At 38.8% G+C, this 21,344-nt stretch overlaps 1 protein-coding gene across 2 annotated transcripts in view; it reads left to right on the top strand.

The window, feature by feature from the left end:
- The first annotated feature begins 241 nt into the window (after positions 1 to 241).
- The window catches only part of ephb1 (EPH receptor B1), a 173,535-nt gene continuing 152,432 nt past the window's right edge, over positions 242 to 21,344 (top strand). For both annotated transcript variants that reach the window (XM_028021343.1, XM_028021342.1), the window contains exon 1: positions 242 to 515. In XM_028021343.1, coding sequence (XP_027877144.1) covers positions 455 to 515 — 61 coding nt within the window. In that variant the 5' untranslated portion in view covers positions 242 to 454. The remainder of the gene's footprint in view (positions 516 to 21,344) is intronic.

Genomic DNA, 21,344 nt, shown 5'->3' with positions numbered 1-21,344 from the left:
AGTGCATCGGGGGGGACCGATTCAAATAGGTCAAGGAAAAGTTTTGTGTTTTGAAAATGTAAAGTAGGCGGAGCGGCGGCTTAGCCATTGGTTAGTGAGTTTCAGCTACCAGTCGTTGATTGGTTCTGGCGCTCTAATGAGTCCGTGAGCATGCAACATCGGGTCTCCCCCCCTATAGCCACTCCTCGGACCCCCCCAACAACCTATCCTCCCCTCCCTCCCCGCCTCCCGATCTCCTTGCACCCCCCGACCCCCTCTGCCCCTATACTCCGCTTCTCCCCTTGCGCTGATTGTCACACATTGTTTACTACGGCTTGAAATGTGACTCACAACAGAGGCTGTCTGCTGGAGTACCGCTTTGACAAAGCGAAGGATTTCTTTTCTTGACGCGCTCCGTGCGTCTTGATTATTTTTTTGGAGGGGACACAGGTTTGTGGAGACTAACCCTTCTGCCATGTCAGTGGATTTGCTTGCGCTTTTATCCGTCCTGGTCATCACGTCCTCTGCGATGGAAGGTAAATAATCCATTCTGGATTTATATTAATGTGGAAAACGCTGCTTATAAACAGGGCGCAGTTGTGATGGTCTTTGGAGGGAGAGGGTGGGAAGTGGAGGCGTCCTGGTCCTTCTGCTGGGCAGCGCCTGCATCTCCCCGGCGTTCAGGGATGTCATACACGTGGGTCGCAGCGGATTGCTTTGGTTCTTCTCTCTTTATGTAGGAACAGCATTTTCCCGCAGCGCTGAACGCCGCTGATACTTGTTTATGTGGCTACATAAGTTTGTGTCATTTTAGCTATATAATATAAAGGCATAACTGCCACGGTAAGCATAGTAAATGTCACATAGCTGTGATGTCTCTGTTTTTATACTTTCGCATATTATCCAAAGAACAATTATACTTTTTTTCCCTCAGAGTGGCACAAAAGACAGGAGAAACTCAATGATTCCTTACACGTTTTCTCATAAAGAAAATTGATAATGTATTATTAAGTAAATCCCCCATGTATAATTGTCTTGCATCTACAGATGCTGAGACAAGCTCCTATGGACTCTGAATATAGTTCTGATGGGAAATCATGTGTAAAAATGTTCTTTTCACTGTTTGCATCTTTGTTTTTTCCTACTCTGAGACACTTGTCTTTACAGCTTCGTCTTCAGTTGTACAGTAGCCAGCATCTACTCAGTCAAACATGTTTTTCATTTCCTCTGGCTTACCTCATGGGAGAGGACTCTGGGCTGTGTGGCCTCAGCCAGGATATCTGTTGGGTGGATGAAACCAGCTCCCTTCCATCATGGCTGTGGAACTCTTTTCCTTCATGTTGTTTCCTCCCGTGTCAAACAGACAGGAACACACTAGCTTTAGTTTATATCCACCTTCCTTATAAATGAGTTAGATCAGAATTAGTTTCCTCACACACAGGTTTTCTCTTTAATCATTCACTAGTTTGCTCCTGGATCCTCCCCAGCTCTGGGATATGCTCTGTAATTTTGGCTTCAGCTTTCCTGTTTTTGCTCATCGCATTTTAACGCATAGCTACAGATACCAAGGCAGGGGACCAAATTGCTACCTCTTTGGGAAGGGATGCTTTTTGAGGTTGAGACGTTTATCCAACGTTAAATGACTGAAAACAGTTCAGAGATGAGAGGCTGAATGCGAGAGAAAAAAAGTGAAATTTTACTGCTTACTAAATAGGATGTAGGACGAGGATGAAGCAGATGGGTATACGGAGATAGCCCCTGGGTTACCTCCCTATCAAAGATTAAAGTGATTTCCTTGTTTGGGTTGCTAATTGAAAGTAGGTGGCCCCACGGGAAGGTTAAAATCTTCACTGATCCGAACTCCAAGCTGCTGCTGTTTCCCCCCCCCCTTCTCTTTTTTTCTAATACGCGAGAGAGAAAGTGGAGTCTCTGACCCCATTATCTCGGCCCATCCTGGCTCATATTGATCTCATTATGAATCCAAATCAGATGATGATAACAAAAATTCATAGAACCGTGTGTGTTTTCAAGTGTCTGGATATTTTTGCTGCTGCGGCCGTATGGATTGACGCTTGAAATAATTGATTTATTTAACCTCTATTTTCAGTCACATTACTCAGATAAACAGCTAATGACAATATTAGTCGAACAGTCAACTTTGGAATACAAATGATGAGAAATCAATATTCTTAAGAGCTTTAATATATTAATGGCAATTAAGCATATGAGTTAAAATTTGGTTAACAAAAACGTTTGCTGCAGTAAAAGTGTAGAAATGTTGGGTGGGTAAAAAAGTCTTGTAAGCTTCCAGACATTTTTAAAGTGGGAAACCTTTCATATGTCCTAATTTCCCTACCAAAATTCAGTCAGTTCCAGTTTTTGTCACTAGGTTTTTCCATTCGACTCTGGGCTTCTTCTTTCCCATCATGGTGCTGCATAGATTGGTCTTCAGACAGCAGCAACAGAAGTCATTCTCCTCCGCTCGGAGAGTCATTGCTTATTTCTGTTTGCCCTTAAACCAATTAGGCTTAGATAAACCCGCTCATTTAACAGCCCAGAATGGGTTGGTGCAGAGAGGGGGAGGAGGAGGAATTGAGGGACGGGGGGATTAATCATAGCGGCTGGAAGATAGACAGGGCCAGAGGGAGATGAAAAGATGACAGAGGCAGAAGAGAAGAGGTCAAAGGAAAACAGTATGCATGTTTCACAAATGAGAAGACTGAAACAGAAAAAAGGCAATGGAAGTTTTTTTAAAAAAAAGAGGAATATGTTGACAGTACATGCCTAAGTCAGGCTACTCCTTGATGTAAAACACTCTCTGTACTTAATATGAGCCGGATTTGAATGTTCGCGATGCTTTGTAAACAGTCCCACAGGATGATGTGTTCACGTATTACAGAGTTGTAATGCGTTATCCTCACAGGATGCAACGGGGAACACTACAGCTTCCTGAATAAATAATATTGTAGTATAGATTTATCAGGTGTCTTATTATCTAAAGGGGATTCTTGTCCTCCTGTTCTGTTGTTTTGAACTTGCTTTGCAGAAATAATGATGTACTGTATATCATGTAACCTTTCCATTGTTTCAGAGCTATGAATGTCTTGAAATGTTGACATTACTAAATTACATCAGTAATTTTTTAAATATCCACTTGGTGGAATTGCTCTAAACCGTCATTTTCTCTTGTTTTGCAAAGTAATAATCTCAAGAAAACACTTCCCACCAGGGTTAGGATTATGTCTCATAACAATATATCAGCTGTTTAGAGTGCTGTGTGTCTTTTGAATTCAGAAGAGTGTCTCTAAGTAGAGAACATTAAACTTACCAGCACTGTTTCTGACATAGTGAACATGGACTAAGGGTAACTTCTCCTATTGTCATTAAAGTAACTCTAAAGGAAAATAAAGGAGAATACTGTTGCCCTGTTAAAATGGAAAATGTGACATACAATTTAAGCTGAACCTGGAAGAATTATTATGAACAACAGTTACAAAAATTAATGGGCACAAGAAGAAATTATTCTTTTTGTCATTCTATAGCTTATTATGGTGGAACCAGTCATTTACTAAAAAAGACAGCTGTGATTCATATTGTAGAAGGTGTAGAGGACTGTCCATTATTGTCCTGAAATAAAACAACATCTTCCTCTCTGAAGGCCAATTTGTTATCCATAAAAACTGACAGATTATACTGCATTTTGTTTTCTGTTTGTTTGAGGGGGTTTTTGACCCTGGTTTTGTTACTGCGTGGGAGCTGGCTGCAGGCAGGAAGTGAGTAGGTATGGGTTTCCAGGTATAGCAGAGACGAGTAGAGTAATAAAGCTGCAGCTTATTGCATTCTGTCACTTCTATCTTTGTTCTTCAAACGTAGTATTAGTAGTATATCCAAAAGACCATTACACATATTTTCTAATTATATGCGAGTCAAAATTTCATCAGATAGCGTACTTTAACAACATCAAGATTAAAGAAAAGTAAACAAGTGTGCCTACGCTGGTACACAAATATTGGACAAAGACAAAATAAATATTTTAATTAGCATATGATGTAATAAACTGCTTAAATTATAATTTTATTTCACAAAAACATGGACATTAATGAATTCATGCTGTATTTGGAGTGAAGTGATTCAGTTTTAGCACATGAACTGAATGTAGGACTAGTTCTTGTTAACGGGGAACTTGTTAACTTGTTATTTCAGACTGATGCGTGTTCAGTGAGGACAGATAATGACGGATTTTCAATCAAGTCATCGGTGGAAGATGGCATCCTATCCACGGTATCAGTTTTGTAAAAGAAGATTAATTTTATTGTTAGTTTTTTTTTTTATAGTACATTACTCTGGAATCATTACACTAAAGAAGAGTGAAATCAAATAATCTGTATGCATGAAATTTACTATATGCTTGTGGTTTAGAAATAATTTAATTGTTTTCTGTATACTAGTTTCTTGTTAGTTTTCTGTATTTCTCCCAAATTAAATCACATGCATACACATCTAACTGGACCAATAATTTAGTGCTCTTAATATTTATTCTTTCTTCTCACCTATGAAAAACAAACGGTGAGAACAGAAAATCAAACTGGGCTACAAGCTACATTTGTGAAAAATCTGTTATTTGTGGTAGTATGTTTTCTTGTCTTGTATCGGTGTTGCATGTTTTATCAGGCTTCGGTGCACCCCACTTATTTCTCCCACTTTTGTAATTTCATTGTGTCAGCCGAGGTTGCATAAATGTAGAGTTGCCTTGTGAGGCTGGTGTAGTTAGAAGCTCCGCTTCTCAATGTGTATCTTGTATGTGTTCACCAGCTGCACAGGGGACACAGTAAAAAAACAAAAAACAACCATTGAGTCTCCTAGGAATGTGAAAGCAAAACTGTTCCTTTACGGCACTGTCATTTCCAAACTGATGTAAGAGTGACGAATGAAAAATAAAGCTGGAACCTAGTCCTTTGGCTGGACACAGTATGCAGCTGAAAAGACGTGAAGAATTACCTGTTATGTGCTCACATGAGGGTATTTTAGCCATAGGCAATACTGCTAACTTGGGACCACCTGAAGTAAAATTCAATTCTTCTCTCAATTTGTACTACAGTGGGTGTTCATGTGCCGCCAGTGTGGTGCTACAACTATTACGGTTGAATTGGCCAGCAGACATGCCTTCATCTCATAATAGGGGCTCTATTTTGCCCACAGTGGAGCAACTACTTGGTGTTAAGACACACTTAGACAGCCCAGCCAGTCAGCTATGATGACCCTAGTGCAAACACTTGCCAGCATTTGGTGTGCCTGCAGTGCTGTAAATATATTGCAGTCATACATGCATGCAGTGATCTGTGTGTAGTTTTCTGTATACATGACGGTATACTGCAAACTCTCTCACAGTTTATTTGATCACTGCTTTCTTACCCCTTTTGTTTGCCTCTTCCTCTTTCACTTACATGCACACATATGCAAACACACCCCCACATATCACATATAAACACATAGCGAGTCCCCCTCGGAGCTCACCTTACCCTAGAGACATCTGAGCCTTGGGAGGGCCAGATGGTGGATACAGACTGGGAGCTTTTGTGTGTACACTTTTTTTTGTAGCCCCCTAGCATGAAAGTGAGCAGTATGAAGGGAAAAGAACAGAGCTTTTGGCGTGCCAAATCGAATGTGTGTTTGTTCTTTTCTGTTCAGACCTTTTCCTCACGTGCTGATATCTCGTGTTGTTTACCATGTCGTCAGCCTACGTCTTCCAGACATTCCTCTGTCCAGAGATTTGCCACAGAGATGCTATCAACGGTGTTAGGTTCCACCTGCCACACTCTGTGCCCCACGCTTATCAGAGCAGGTGGCAGACTGCGGGATGAGTACTGATGCCTTATCTGTCCAATCATCGGGGGATAAGCAGACCTACTGCATCAGCAACATACATAACATATTAGAGCGCAGGAGTGGAAGCGGCGACGCTTGTGACACAGTTCAACCTCAAACTGTGTGAGTCATCTGTTTGCTGCAAAAGCCAGTTCCATCATTTTTTTTTTTATGAACGCGACACACACATACACACACGGTGTGAAAGCTTGATACGCACAGGAGCAGAAACTAAGAGATAACCCTCCAAGCTGCGCATTGTGGAAAATAGAAACGCTAGTCACTGATTGGCCGCAGTGACCCGGCTAACCCCACTACCCAAGGATGGAGGTGTGAAAAATGTGCTTTTTCTCTTTCTTTTTCATGGTTCTGAGCTTTTCTTTCTCTCCATTATCACCTTTCCTGGTGATTGGGTGACAGTTGTTCAATCAGCAGGAAAGGGAAGCGGCTACTATATTTGTTGAATCGAGAGGTGAGAAAAGAAACGATTGATTATTGAGTGTTTTTCCCACTGTTCCCTAAGTCTAGTTTTAGATGATTCTATGCTTACTACCCCATTTCACCCTCTCTTTTTCCATCCTATGGTTCTTTATGCCCCTCCTTCCCCCATACACCCAACCCTTCAATCACCAGCTCTGAGCAGGCTGGGTTTACAGGACCCTTTTGTTTATACTTTATAAAAGTTCCTGCTTGCCTGTTCGATTGTTTTTGACTGTATGTGAAGTGAAAGGAAATGGATTCATAGTTTTTAAAAATGTTTTTTTAATAGTACAAAAAACTTTAAGGGGTTAGTGAGACAATTGTTAGGCATTTTAGTTGCAAATTCACATCACCCCAATTTCTTCCACTAAATCTGCACACAACTGTTCCCTTTTCCAATTTCTCTCTCACTCTCTCTCTTTCTCTCCTGCCCTCCTTCACCTGCTGTCCCCTTACATTTTTATGTTTAAAAACAGATGCATGGTTTGAACTATTGCTGGGAACACTACAAGGAAGAAAAGTGAAACATGAGCCTTTCCTTGGGAAAAAAAAGATGTAATAAGCGCAGCATTGGCAGAAACAGGAAGCGAGGTAAAGAGATGGTTGGGGTTCTGGGATTGTAGGAACAAAGAGATTATTTTATGATTGTCATATGATATGTATTTTTGAGTTAGGCACACAGTGATTTAATATAACTTTTAGGGCCCAGGCTTAAAGGCATATTTAAGTAGGTTGGTCAGTCATTGAGTGATGAGAGAGTAAAGGAAAGAAAGGTGTAAGTATCCTAAATGTATGTTACTCACTCTGCATATTTGATAACTACATAGCTATTGTTTGAACTATTCCTTGGTCTTTCAAGTATGCATGTGCAATGTTTTAGATTCCCTCTGTACGGATAGAAGCGTGTGGTACAGTTTGCAATGTAAAGTGAATTAGCAGCTCACAGGATGCTGCGTCTGAATGCTCAGAGGAATTAACGGTAGAACGTTAATAGGGCTGAAATTATAGGCGGTGGTGGAAGCTGTTCCACTTCTGATTAAATAAAATCCGGCTCCTCCACAGGCTGTTTCTCACTGGGACTAAAACACGCACGCGTGCACGCACGCAAATGTGAACGTGTACGACCTCTATACTCGCAGTCATGTATATACAGAGCTCTGATGTGCAGAAAGGAAATGAGCAGAGATGGGAAGCTAAGGGCCTGGGCCTGGAGCCTGTCCCATTATTAATGAGTAAGTACAATCCCCTCATCCAGGTTCGGGACATGTGGGCATATTTCACCACTCTGCTGCCCTTCTCCTCTCCATAAATGTAATCACTTATTAAACACTGGTCTCTTAGCAAGAGCGTAGCAGAGAAATTGTGTATGAATACTTGTGTCTCTATGTGTGGGTTGCTTGTGTTGGTGAGAGAGAGGAGCAGTGCGGTGGAGAAAAATGAAGTGCCTTCGCGGTGCTGCAAAATGGAATGCCAGCTTCCAAGAGAGACACTGATGGGCCAATAAGTAGCAATGGTGGGAGGACAGTTCTCACCCTGTGTAACACTGAATCCCTCTGCCAGGCAAATTTCCACCTGCCCTGTGCTGTCCACTTCTGTAACTGGATAAGAAGAGCATTTGTGGAGATAATTAATTATTGATTTGAAGCACAGAGGGTAATGGGAAATAAGTGGACAGTATCTCAATCCACTGGGGTGGCTGGAGTACGTCTTTAAAAACTTATGTTTTAAAGAGACTTTTCTTCAAAACTTCAAGACGGCCTAATCAGATTACTTCATCCAGGTTTAGCATCTAAACATTGTGCTCTTGTTTTATAACATAACAAATATTACTTCCATCTCAATCCATTCTAAGCAAATCTTTTTCACTTTTAGCAGCTGATTGGCAGTGCAATCGACAAGTTTCAGCACAGTGTTTCTCTCTGCTTCATACATTATCCCTAAAAAGGACATTAAACCAAAAGATTGATATAAAGGACAATTGTTTTTTCTGGTTTTGAAATAAACTAAAGAGACCAGAATGAATTATGGAAACCTTGATACACCTTGAGCTCAAATTAAACTTTGATTATACTCTGATTTAAAAATAAAAAATAAAAGATTACAATGTGAGAGGAAACACAAACAAAACCAGAGCTTATTTTATTACAGATACAGATGGCATGTAAGTAAATTAGAATGTTAGTGAAAATGTAATTTATCTTGGTAATTTAATTCAAATTGTGAAACTCATTTAAATTCAGTACACATGATCATCAAATCAAAGTCTTTTTTTTTCTGCCACTATGCGTTTTATGCTTTACAACTCATGAAAATCCAAAATTCTGTTTATCAAAAATTATAAAACTACATAAAGCACAAAAATCTGCATGCCCATGTATTTTAGAGTATATGCACTTAGTTAATTTGGACTCTTTTTGCTTTAACTACTGCATCAGTGCAATGGGACCTTTACAGAGCTTATCAGCAGTGGGAAGACTATTCTGACACTAATGGACCTTACCAAGCTCCGCCCACAACCGACCCACGTGACCGCAAGTCTCACAAGCAAAGCCTAGCAGTTGTTTCTATGTAAACATGACTCGATTAGTGCAACATTTCTACCGGATTTTCACAATATATCAGCTACTACAATGGACAGAGGAACTAACAAGTTCATGTCATCATCTGGGAGGAGGTTACTGGTTTCTCAGTCACAAGCTGGTTGTAAACCTGAGGCCAGCAGGTGTCAGTCAGTTAAGGTAGATCTGAAATTTGGTTTGATGACGTCAATATGAGAAGCTACAGACTGATAGGAGGAACCAAAGAGCTCTGTAAAGGTAAAGGCAAATCTTCTGAAGTTGGGATATAATTAATTTAATTTAACATAATTATCGCGGTAGAAGCCATTTGTTGTGTATGAAATATATTTGTTCTATTTGATGTTTGTTGTGAATGACGTAAACTCACAAACGAACGAGGTAATTAGTCCAACGTTTAGAAACTTCAGCGGCTGTAATGCGCCACAGCAAAGGTAAACAAAGGTAAAATAACCCGAACAGGTGATCAACTCAAAACCACTCCTACCTTTTTACTCTCTCTTTGTAGTTTAAGCACACCTGTTACCGTGACAACCGCCTGAGCCCCGCAAGCCGAGCAAAGATTAGGTTAAAAACATAACATTCAGTCCGTTACGATATCAAGTTTCCAGGCTTGATATTTATTTCTCGATTATTAATCAGCGCTTCCCCGAACACAGCCATGGTTGATTGACTAGCTGTACTTGGTGCTAACGTGGCTAACACGAGTAACAGTTTAGTCCAAAGCCTTTTCTGCTAAAATAAAATCTTTACTGTATGTCAGATACAGACACATTGCATATTGATCTGTTTAGCTAACGTAAGACTGTGTAGCAGACAGGCTTCAAAGTGTAGAAGTTATATCAGTTCTGCCATTATGCTGTACTTAGCTAACGGGAAGCTAAGTGTGTTTGTGAGACGGCCACGCACGTGACCACGTAGAATGGGCGTCAGCCAATGAAAAGCGGCCCCTGTGGTAAGGTCCATAGTTCAGACATAAAGAAGGTGACAGACAGTTATTGTCCATATCAAGGACAGGTCTGTGTGGATGCCAGGGACCTTTGTGAATCTGCCCTGCACTCTTTAATTGACTTTGCTTCACAATGTTTAAAAGATTTTTGTAGACTTTTGTTACATGTGTACCTTATTTCTGTAATTTTTCTTTTTTCCATCTACTCAACTTTCCTTTAACATGCTTGGATGAACCACATTTTTGTATTAAAAAATCATTAGTTAATGATTTGTGAGAAAATTAAATTTTTATGAAAAACTAAATAAGGTAAAGTGTAACTTTTAGTTTAGCCTTAAGCTAATTGTGAAAATATCCAAAAACAAATGAAATGATCAAACTATGCCATTCACCTTTTGGATGGAATAACTGAAACAACTTCACTTTTCAATAATTTGCACTACTTCAAAGGATAATTCATTTCAATTTTATTTTTTATTATAAACCCAGTAAATTCCAGTTCAATCCAAATAAATAATGAGAATCAGACCTAGGTATGTATATACAGTGCAGTCACTAGGGTTTTTTTTTGTCCAAGAGCAGCTTGAAGACTAAGATTTATTTTAGAAAAAAAAGTATAGGCGATGAAGGATAGAGAGAGGGAGAGATAAGGATAAGCCATCATGACTTCAATCTTATACGTGCTAATTAGGAGGTTCTTGTGGGTAACCCTTAAGCACATACAGCCCTGCAGAGAGTGCATTCCTTTGAGAGTACCTGTCCTTGGATTTCTATGAGGAAAGGGACTTCTATTTATATATAAAAAACTGAAATGATTTAAATAAACCTGTTCAATGCTTTAAACCTGTTCAATGCTTTAAATCAGTGTTAGGTATTTTCCTTTTTGTGAGAATTGCTACATCAATCTCACTCAAATTAACCTCTTCTGCATTTAAGCTCACAGAACATTTGAAAATTTACAGCACTTCCCAATTCTTCTCTTCCTCATCACCTGCTGTTTCTCCCAAGGCTGAGCATTTAAAGAGGGTCACTTCTGATCCGAACATTCACACACTATTTGAAACCCACTGTGTAGATTGACATATGACGTTTGGCGAGGACTCGGGCCGTTTTCCATAAGCTACAGGAGAAATGAACTGTCTGCACACTGTCTGCATATATGACACACAGTCAGGTATTTTTAAATAAGGTAAAGTTTAATGAACAGATGTGCTCGTTTTTCCTCTGCGGCCATGTAGCTATGTGCTGATGACATGCCAAAATGATAAACGCTCCCACTAAGCTGAGCTGAATGTAATCGTACAGCCGTTTTCCAGATGTTTTGCAACTGGGCCATGGCGGTTTTAGAGAGAGTTCAGCTAATATCAAGAAATATATCTGCGATACAGAGAGCAGAAAACGAGTAGGTTAATCTAAATCTCTTAATTCACAATGTAACTGCACAGCACAACTTTACTAGACGCAAATAGTCCATGATTTGAAAAGACTTAAATTGACGACTTGTGTTCTATAACTGCATATTCTATAAATTATTTAACATGGTTTTAAAATAGTTAAAATTTTTATTTGAGTCTGTGATGTTCACTGCATAACAAGTTTAGCACAGTGGTACTCTATGGTGCAGACTAGATCTCTGAAATTGGACTAGCAGCTATCTCAAATCTTTAAAACAGTTATTGTCACATCTTGTTGGCCACCAACGTAAGCCTCCATGTCACGATGCCCTTTATAAATGTTGTCTGTCAATCTTTGTTGATCTGTTTAATCAGTAATACTGCCCAACCTAGGTAAGACATGGCAAGCGTGTCATTTTATGGCTATGTAATTGACTAGGGGCATGATTATATGCTAACTCTCTGAAAAATGATCATTGTCATTTTGCTGAAATCTATTTTTGTCACTTAAGATTCATGTGTGAGGACAATATGAACAAAACTGAACTGGTCTGTTCTTGGAAGTCCTTGTAGATCTCCCTAACACATACAGTATATGTATATACAGAATTACAGTTAATGTCAAGAGTGCAGCCTGCTTTCTTTCAGACTTTTAGTTTTGAGGCCAAACTAATTATACTCCCTTTAGCAATTTAGCAAACAGGTGACAAAGTATTATGTCTAATTCTACTCTGATCTTTAGGCTCTTTTGGGTTGTTGCTTTCTTTTTTCTTGTGAATAGTGAGAAATATTTTTGGCATTCTGAACTTTTGTACTACAGTTGCTTTGGAAATTGTGGTTATTTTTGTTCACAAAACTGACTCAGTCTACTGATTACATAATCTCTTACAGTTAATGACTTATTTTTTTGTAAGTGAATTACAAAGACAAATCGTCTTTGTTGTTAAAAATAATCCATGTTTATTTTGTTTTCAAGATATAAAAGACTAAACCTTTTTTCCACCATGAAATGCCTTTTATTTGTCACAGAAAAAATGTTTTATCCTATTTATTTTTATGGTATGTCTGAAATCCACATTGGACTACTGCAAATACTCAAAGTGGAAAAAAGAGTTAGATGTGTAAAGCACCTATCATGTGATGGTTATCACTCATGACAAGGTCACTGTGTACGTCTGTGAGTGTGTCTTTACGTATGCTTGCATGAGTGAATTCATCGTATGGAAAAAAAGGGAAAAAATCTGTCAGTCTGCTTTTAAAAGTCTTTTAGACACCTGTCAATGATTTCCTGAGAGAGGATCCCTTCTCTCAGCTGTTATTGATGGGCAGAAATTTAGAAGGAGAGTGGCGAGCGCTTGCATTTTTGGACTTCTTTTTTCAATCTATTTTGATGTTTGGGTAATGCTTTGAGAATCTATTGGTGTCTCTTTTATAAATATCATTCAATAGTTTCTAAAAGGAAAGAAGTGTGACAAATGGTCAGATGGATGAATTGTGCTTCTTAAATCTGGAAAAGATAAAAAGCAAACAAGCAGCCTCCATCTGTCTCTTTTCTCCTGGCTCCTATGATTGATTGTGCCTTGTCCAAGACATATGAGCGTTTCGATCATATCATGGATCACAGCGCGGAGAGGGAATGACACGTGTCGTAAGTGTTCTTTTTTTTTTTGTTTATTTTAGAGGCAAGCATGCATCTGATGGATTTGCTCTGTCTGATGCATATTAGGATGATTTGTCATCACTCACGTGTTTTATCCAAAAGGAAAGGATTTATTCTTAACCTTTGTTGCCACGTCAAGGATATATGGATTTTATTCAGGACAATAAATGGAAATATAAACATAGGGCCACATATTGGAGTCTTCACCAACTTGCTCTGGAAGTATGGGTCATATTTATAGGATCTGTGTCAAATTCACTTGGGGTCCATGAATATTCTTTCCAGACCCAGAATAATTTAAAAAAATGAGGCGCCTCACTGGATGACAGTAGGGATGTGTGATATGGCATACAATTCATATCACTATATATTGTTACGGGTGGCGGTAACGATATATATTACAATGTAATTTGTATAAAACTTAAAATAAAAACAAAAACAATCACATACTAATTGAGTGAAATGAATGTATGTGTATGCATAAAAACTCATTGAGCCCTCGTTTTTGTGGATGCTATTTGTATGCAATGTTTGTAGCTGTTTCTTTGTATTGCTGCCTATCATTGCCAGGTCTCCCTTAAAAAACTCAGTTTGGGGGTGCTGTGCAAGGGTTGAGCACAACCCACATAAGGAGGCCTTAGTCCTCGACGCGACCATCGCAGGTTCGATTCCCGGCCTGGTGACCTTTGCTACATGTCATCCCCCTTCTTTCATTACCCACTTTCCTTTCAATTCACTATCAAATAATGGCCACTAGAGCCAATAAAACCTTTAAAAAAAATCTCATTTTAAAGGAGACCTGGTAATGACAGGCAGCAGCATAATCGCAGTGGTGACTACCTGGTTAAATCAAACTTAAATAAATAAATGAAAAATATATATCTAGAAACACAATAACTTTAATAAAGTGGATGTCTGCGTCAAATCCTGCTTTTTCTTCTCAGTGTTGTGACTGGAACTTGTAGCTCTGCATTGCAGGTATTCTATTAATCATAGTCTTGGTCTTGGAAGGTCTGATTTTGGACTTGACCTTCGAGGCTGCAGTCTGGGTTTAGGCCTGAGAAGAACCACTCTTCTCACCATACCTGGAAGGCTCCTGAATGGATGGAGCAACATATTCTCCCATCCAAGCAATATCTTATTTCAGACAATACCAAGCAACATTCTGCACACTTTGCAACAGTGTGGCTTCATAGTAAAGGAGTGTGAGTATTAAACTCATTCAGTACACTAAAATACATTCAGTGGTTTCTTGAAGTCATTCTCTTGTTTATTTCGATGTATTCTTCACCAAGCTGTGATTTTGAAAAATAAAATTGAGTTTCATCTTAATAACTAGATGTTTTCCTGCAAAGAATAGATTTGGGTCTCTTAACCCTACTCCTTAGATCAGACATACAGGAGACTGTCATCACATGTAAAACACTGCCAGTTCTTTCTCGGAAATTCCTTCAGCTTCTTCGGTGTTGTTGTCAGACTCTTGGCAGCCTTCCCCACCTGTTTCTATCCCATTTTTTTCACCAGTGTTAGAGAGACATTTAATCTTCACATTTCCCTGTTGTCTCATATTTTCTTTATTCATTGGTGACTTCCTCTTGTGTTATGGTGTTTATTCAGTTCAGTTTAATTAATTTTGAAAATACTTATTTAATCCTAAAGGGACGTATTGTTGTAACTCAAAGTATTTGCATTTGTTTTTAGTTGTTGTAACCAGATTTTTGCAGTATTTTTTTTAAGTTTAATGCTTTTTCTCACTTAAAAAAAAATAAAAAATCCTCATTCGAACAATGGGGTGTACAGGTTTACAAAACACTGTTAAATACAATAATATATACAGTAGGTTCCCTTGTGTTACACTGAAATGTGATTAGCATTGTGATCAATTCTAACAGCAATGCTTTACTTTGCCTTTCAACAAAGTAAAATCAGTACATCGTAAATCGTCAGATAATTGCCAATAATCAGGTAATGGATCAGTGTCAGGACAAATAGGGGAACTTGCTGCTGTAAAAATCTTCAGTTTGCTATTATGAAGCCAAACTTAATTGCTTTTTAAAACTCTTAAAAAGTGTCTATAGGCTTCTCCTGAACATTCATAATGCAATCTATGTAGCAGTTGCTGCTTTGAGTTGAGGTACAAGATACAAGCAAGCTGATCAGATCTGTTGGGAGAAGATGGAGGAAATTGCTTGGAGCAGGAATGCGCTTGACATGGTGATTTTGGTTTGTGTAGGAAGTGCCGGTGTGCTAGTGTGTCTGTCTGTGTTTTCTAAAGCTTTGTTCAGTCAGCAATAGAAAAAAAAAAAAAAAAACGAAATATGATATGAATATCCTCTCCATTCTTTCATGAAAGTACCTGAAAATACCCCTGAAAGGGTCCCATTTAGGCTCACTCCCAGACAATACAGTACAATGCCCTTGATGACAGGCTAACTGGGGAGGAAATAGCCCTTCTAGGGCCAACATAATGGTGGCATATTCTGGTAGCCACAGGAGGGAATTTATGGTAGCAAATAGTCTTTTTCTAACATGCAATGGAGCAGTGTACCGCTCGTATTTGTGCTTCTGTATGTAGTGTGTGATTGGGACATGGTGACCTTTGTTGCTGTATGTGGACCACATTCTGTTATGTGCTAGATGTGTGAATTGGAGCTTTTCCTAGCCTGTCAATCAGACGGAGAGATCATTAGAGATGTCACAGTCGAGTCTCTCATCTTTCTAATCAGCTGTCACACCAACAACGCCTAACATCTACATGCGTCTGTTCTTGTCTGGCAACCTCAAGATCATGTGATGAAGCTGATTAGTGGAAAGGAAAACTTAAAATACCTTTAGAAATGTACCACAGTGACTTATGTCAAAGCTAGAACCCTTTGGTCCTCTATGAACAGGAGATGACTCCATCCTGGGCTCCATATGGACCTCATGTTGAATCCACTCAGCTCCCTAACAGAGAAGGGACAGCAATTAGCACTACATTTTCTGATGATGGCATCAAACCAGAGACCTGTCACCTCTACTTCACAGCTCTGTCTTTGAAGACATGTATGTGTATGTGTGTGCACTTGGGGATCAGCATTCTTGAAAAGAGGGGGTAGAATCATATCGCGGCACCTGCTACACAGCAGGTGGTGGGAGTGCCTTGCTACAATTGAGTATACTTGTGTAGGGGCGTGTGTGTGTGTGCATGGTTGCATTCAAAAAAAGGGAGGTAGGGGGGTACCGAGGGGTATTGGCATATTGCATGTGATCAGAGGCAAAGCGACATCTAAATGCATGCGATTACACGCAATCAATGTTACCACAGATCGTTTTGGGTATGCTAATGTATTCTAAAATGCTAATGTGTTTCAGTAGCAAAACCCTAACTTGTATTATCTCAGTGAATAAGCAATGGTGCACGCAGTGACAATGAGATGGAAATCTGCATGATATGTGTCATAAAGTATCTTGGGACAAATTAATTGTTGTACACACAGCGACAAAGAAATTGCCCTGCACAACCATATGAATTATTTTGGTAGTAGCTATTGCATCCCATTTGGTAATTACTTGACACGTCCATTTTGAACGTGTCATGTGAAGTTTTCTTCACATGTCCGCTAAAATACTGATGTCACAATTTTATTGCCCAAGGATTACAAAATCTCTGCTCTCCTCTTTTATAGGAAGGCAGATCTGCATTCACCCATGAAAAATTATATAAAAAAAAAATATATATAAATGAAATCAGGATACTATGTTAAATATCAATTTGATTTAAATAATGTTTCACAACTTGATGACTAATCATTTTGTTTATCATTGGAAAAGAAAATAATTTATTTGCAGGTAAGCACAAGAATTCATGGTGAATTCTATGATGGTCATCGGACAAGGTCAAGCTGCTGCAACGGTTCCCCTAACCATGTTACTCGTAGTTGTGTAATTCATAGATGGAATGGGGTTATTTTCCTAAAATGCTAAATTAAGTTCATCCCAAACATGTCCTCTGTTCTTGTGTCCTTTTTTGACTGATCTTATCAAAGAATATTATTCCAGAAGTCCTGGACTATGTCTATGATCCTTTTGACTGATTCTAGTATGTTCTTTCTGTTTTTCTTTGAGAGGAAACAATTCTGTCTTGCATGCCTCCCTTTAAAGCTATACTTGTGCGATCTCATTCTGATTGTACAGGCACGCACTTTCCTGTCTGCATGTTTTGAAGTTGATGCAGAGTACTTCAAGATTTGGGTAGATGGATTGGTCTTCTTTATTACCACTCAGTATAGTAACTTACATTATGTTCTTTTACACTGAAGTAACCCTGAGTTAAAAGCCACAAATCAGAGGATCATTCAGTCTCAAGCCTAGAGGTTTTACAGACAGAAAACGCTGGCAAATACTAGGTGTGCAAATAACCTGCGGGAGTTTTGGAAGCAGCTGCGTGAACATGTTATTAAATAGAAAACATTTACGTAGCAGACACCAGGAGTTCATATTATCTTTTCTGTTACCCAACTATAATGGGTAACACTGTGCTGTCAATGTTATCGGAGATGTATCTCTAACACCCGCTATAATAGCCATTGGGAGGATTTTTTTTTTCTTTTCCCTTATTTCGTTGTTAGCCAGCCAATCAATATTGCCCCTCTCTCGCCTTCTCTGTCTCTTTCTCTCCCACCGTCCACACATTAGCCTGCCAGGTTGTGTAACATGCTGCTTGGCTTTGTGCTCACAGACGATGACTTCTGTCAGAAGCCCACACTTTTGGAATTAGGTCCCTGCTTCAGTTGAGCACATGCATGGTCGATGTGTGTTTTTTGGATAAGTGTGCCCACGTGTGCATGCCTGAGTGCGACTATGAGTGCACATAGCCAATGACAGCTGACAGGGCCCACGCTTCTTGAATTAGCTTTGCTTTCTGGCCCCCAGGGGGAGGCATGGATGTTCCATTAGATGAAGCTTTCGTGCGACAGTCAATGATTTCTTTCCTAACAGAGAAATGGTGATCCTAGTCGTCCACCTTAGAGACAGATTATTTGTCAGAAGTAACAACGCAAAGTACTATGGTTTCAGTATTTATTGTGGAACTCATTTTGTCCATTTAGTTTTTGATGTAATGGGGAATAAAATGTTGCATGACCTTTTGTTTGCAGAACGTCTTGGCTGAGCATTGTTGCTATGCAATCATCCTACAGAACATATTTCCATGTCATATTTTATTAACTTGACATTGAGTAAATAATTGAAGTAATAACTTATTGGAAAGTGTTTTAACATAAGTGCAGTAGCTAAAGAACTGCTTAAAATAAACCATAATGATTTCAGTGTTAAGCCTGTGGGGGCAACTGGAGCGTCTACATCAGGATCTTCAAATCAAAACCTCGAGGTTCAGGGTACTGCAACAGTTAGATGTGTTCCTGGTCCAAGACACCTGAATCAAATGGCTGAATTACCTCTTCAGGATGCAGACTAGTTCTCCAGAGACATGCTGATGACCTCATTGTTTAATTCAGATGTGTGGAAGCAGACATATCTAAAAGTTGCAGGACACAGACCTTCGAGGGCTGGATTTGAAGACCCTGAATCTACATTGAGTCACTGTGATGTTTTAAGCTTCAGGTTAGTGAATTCTGATGCGAGTCAAGTGATTTTGAGTTGGGTTGTGATCACAGCTTGTGCAGTAATCTAAGGATGATCAATTTGGCACTGGAATGTGTTTTCTACATTTGGGTGTTTGTGGGCATGTGAGTGTGTGTGTAGATAGATAAAGGAAGTGAAGGGTCCTCTTGTGAGTTGCGCTTTATTAAAGAGAAGTTAATGAGTTCCATGTCTGACTCTCCAATTTTCTTCTCCCCTCCCCTTCCAATTTATTCCAAACGACATCTTTTTCCATTCTGTGCTTCCAGTATTGCTCTAGCTGGTAACGTTCTTGTTTGCATGTGTGCTTTCTTTTGCTTATGAACACTCTAAAAACATAGAAATTAGGATGAAAAAAAATCTAGCCATTTGGTATCACCACATTTCTTTGTCCTCATTGCACACACAAAAAAATCTGTGCACCAGTGCTCATATTTAGAATTCTAATATTAATTGAGAAAAATGAAGTACAGATAATTTCTTCTTTAATATTATATGCATTTAAAAACTGTTGACTTTTGGGTATACATCATATCAGTGACACTAATAAATTTCCACAGTAAAATTCTCTATATATTCAAGCCTGCGGGTTTTGTAAACAACTCCTGAAGCTTATGCTGTTTCACTGAGCTACAGTTCATGGTAGAGAGTTCATTAGCTTTTATAAAATGCATCACAGCTATGCAAGGTTGACATATGGAAAGCTTTTTATACTTATGAAATGAAATTAGGCTACATCCAATTCTGTTAATGTTCATTCAAGTCTCATATTACTTCCAAATAAATCTTAAATGACTACTTTTATTTGAACTACTGCTATTACACTAAAAAACATAGGATGAATCTGAATAGTCTTTAGGATTTTTTTTAAATTTTAAGGAATATATTGTTACATTGTGATTCTTTGAATATGACTTTATTAAAAGAGGTTAAGCAAATAAAACAAGATAACCAAAAAACAGTAATTGTTATCCACACACAATGTATTAAAGAATGATATGATGACCCAAGAACAACTTCATATACTTTTCTGGAATAAGCTACATGCATTTCCTTTTCATGGTAAGTGAAGAACATAAATTCTTATGCAAACTTTCCATAAATCACTCAAGAGGGAGTAGAGGCATAGGGGAGAAATATGGTTTTATTCACATGTAATCTCAAAAACAAATTTAGTTAAACTATTTTGAACTATTATTAAACTACAGGGATAAAAAACATTCTAAGATTCTCAAATGACTATTATTCACTTTAGCTGTAATAACTATCTCAAAAACAATGCGGTTCCACATTCGTGCAACATCATCACACATGTTAACTTTAGATTGTAGAAAAACCTGTGGGATAGAACAAGGGAGAGGGCAGAGAGAGAGACATGTGTGTTTGTGCTCTCCTGACGCACAGCGAGCAGCAGGTGACCTGTCATGTTATCAAAATAGTCCTCCACCGCTGCAGCATCTGTCTACTTGTCCTACAACAGAGGCAGGAAGAGAACAGCAGCCTGAACAAACAATGCTCCCATGTTGTACCCTTTGTAAAGATGTTTGGAGAAGTGTTTGGAAAAAGAAAGCAGACTAAACAGCAGCCATACACAAACACAACAATGTGGCTTTGTAGAGCACATGTTTCTGTGAACCGAACCTTCCGATGGCAGTAGTAGGGTCACAGGGTAGTGCGAGGTACTTTGCCAGTTTGCATACTTTGGTTCTTTGAAGGTAAAATACTAAATAAATATGTACCTGTAAAGGTTACAGGTATGAATCTGTTTTTTGTTTTTTTTCATCTTGTAGGCCTGGTAACAAATATTAGTGGCATCTTTCAAATTTGTGTCTTAAAGTGGTTTGGTATTCTTCTTGAAGTCGCAGACTTATGACAACAGCTAATATGGGTCCTCATTTTAAATTAGGACCAACAATTTTGTAGGAGATATTTTACACATTATGCACATTTATGACTCAAAGTCATAAATTAATATTGCCCTTCTTAATTGGCTTAAGGGTCAATGGTGGCAATGTGTCCTGGAACTGGTGTATTGCCGGTTCAACACCCCACTACATGTATCTCAGTTGTTGGGCAAGACACTTTACCTATTTTACCTGCTGGTGGTAAAATAGGTCAGAGGTGCATGGCAGCCTCGCCTTTGTCCGACTGCTCCAGGGCAGCTGCGGGCACATCGTCATAGTTTCCAGCAAAAAATTATCTAAGGGAGATCAGAAAAACATGAATGTGTAAATGAAGACATCTGCTCTCAACAATGCTTAATAGATAATATTTTGAAATCCTGATTGTTTTTTTAACCAAAATTTAGTTTTATAGACTGTCTCAGCCAGTGACAGACATTTCCTCAGAATAATGTGATCATATAGGTTTTCATTAAAAAAAAACTTGAATATAAAAAATTATGATAGTTTGTATTGCTCTGAGCAAAAGAGGTTCTCCAAAGTTTCCCTTTTCCTCTTGTTCCATTATTGCTACATTAGTTTGACTTTCTGTACAGTAGCTAAATACACGCTTATATTCTTGAGGTACAATGGGATTTTAAACCCAGTTTTTTGCATGTCATTTGACTCAATTTCAGTTTACACAGAGGGCATTTATTTTTCCACTCCAGCTGACTGTAGCCATCTGGGCTTTTGATGCAGAGGAACCATTGAGACAGACTTGTTTGACAGGGCAATGGAAGAACTATGACTTGTCTTGCAGCAAATCTATAGAAAGGACATGAAGGGGCCACCACAACAAGACTTGTTTTGCAGAAAGTCAGGGAGCTACTATAGCCATCTGGAGGATCTATGAAGTGCGACGTGTCCCGACACTGT

The sequence above is a fragment of the Xiphophorus couchianus genome, chromosome 6 (assembly GCF_001444195.1).
Source record: "Xiphophorus couchianus chromosome 6, X_couchianus-1.0, whole genome shotgun sequence".
Taxonomy (NCBI): Eukaryota; Metazoa; Chordata; class Actinopteri; order Cyprinodontiformes; family Poeciliidae; genus Xiphophorus; species Xiphophorus couchianus.
The sequence above is the reverse complement of the archived record's forward strand: the minus strand, read 5'-3'. Positions and strand labels throughout refer to the sequence as shown.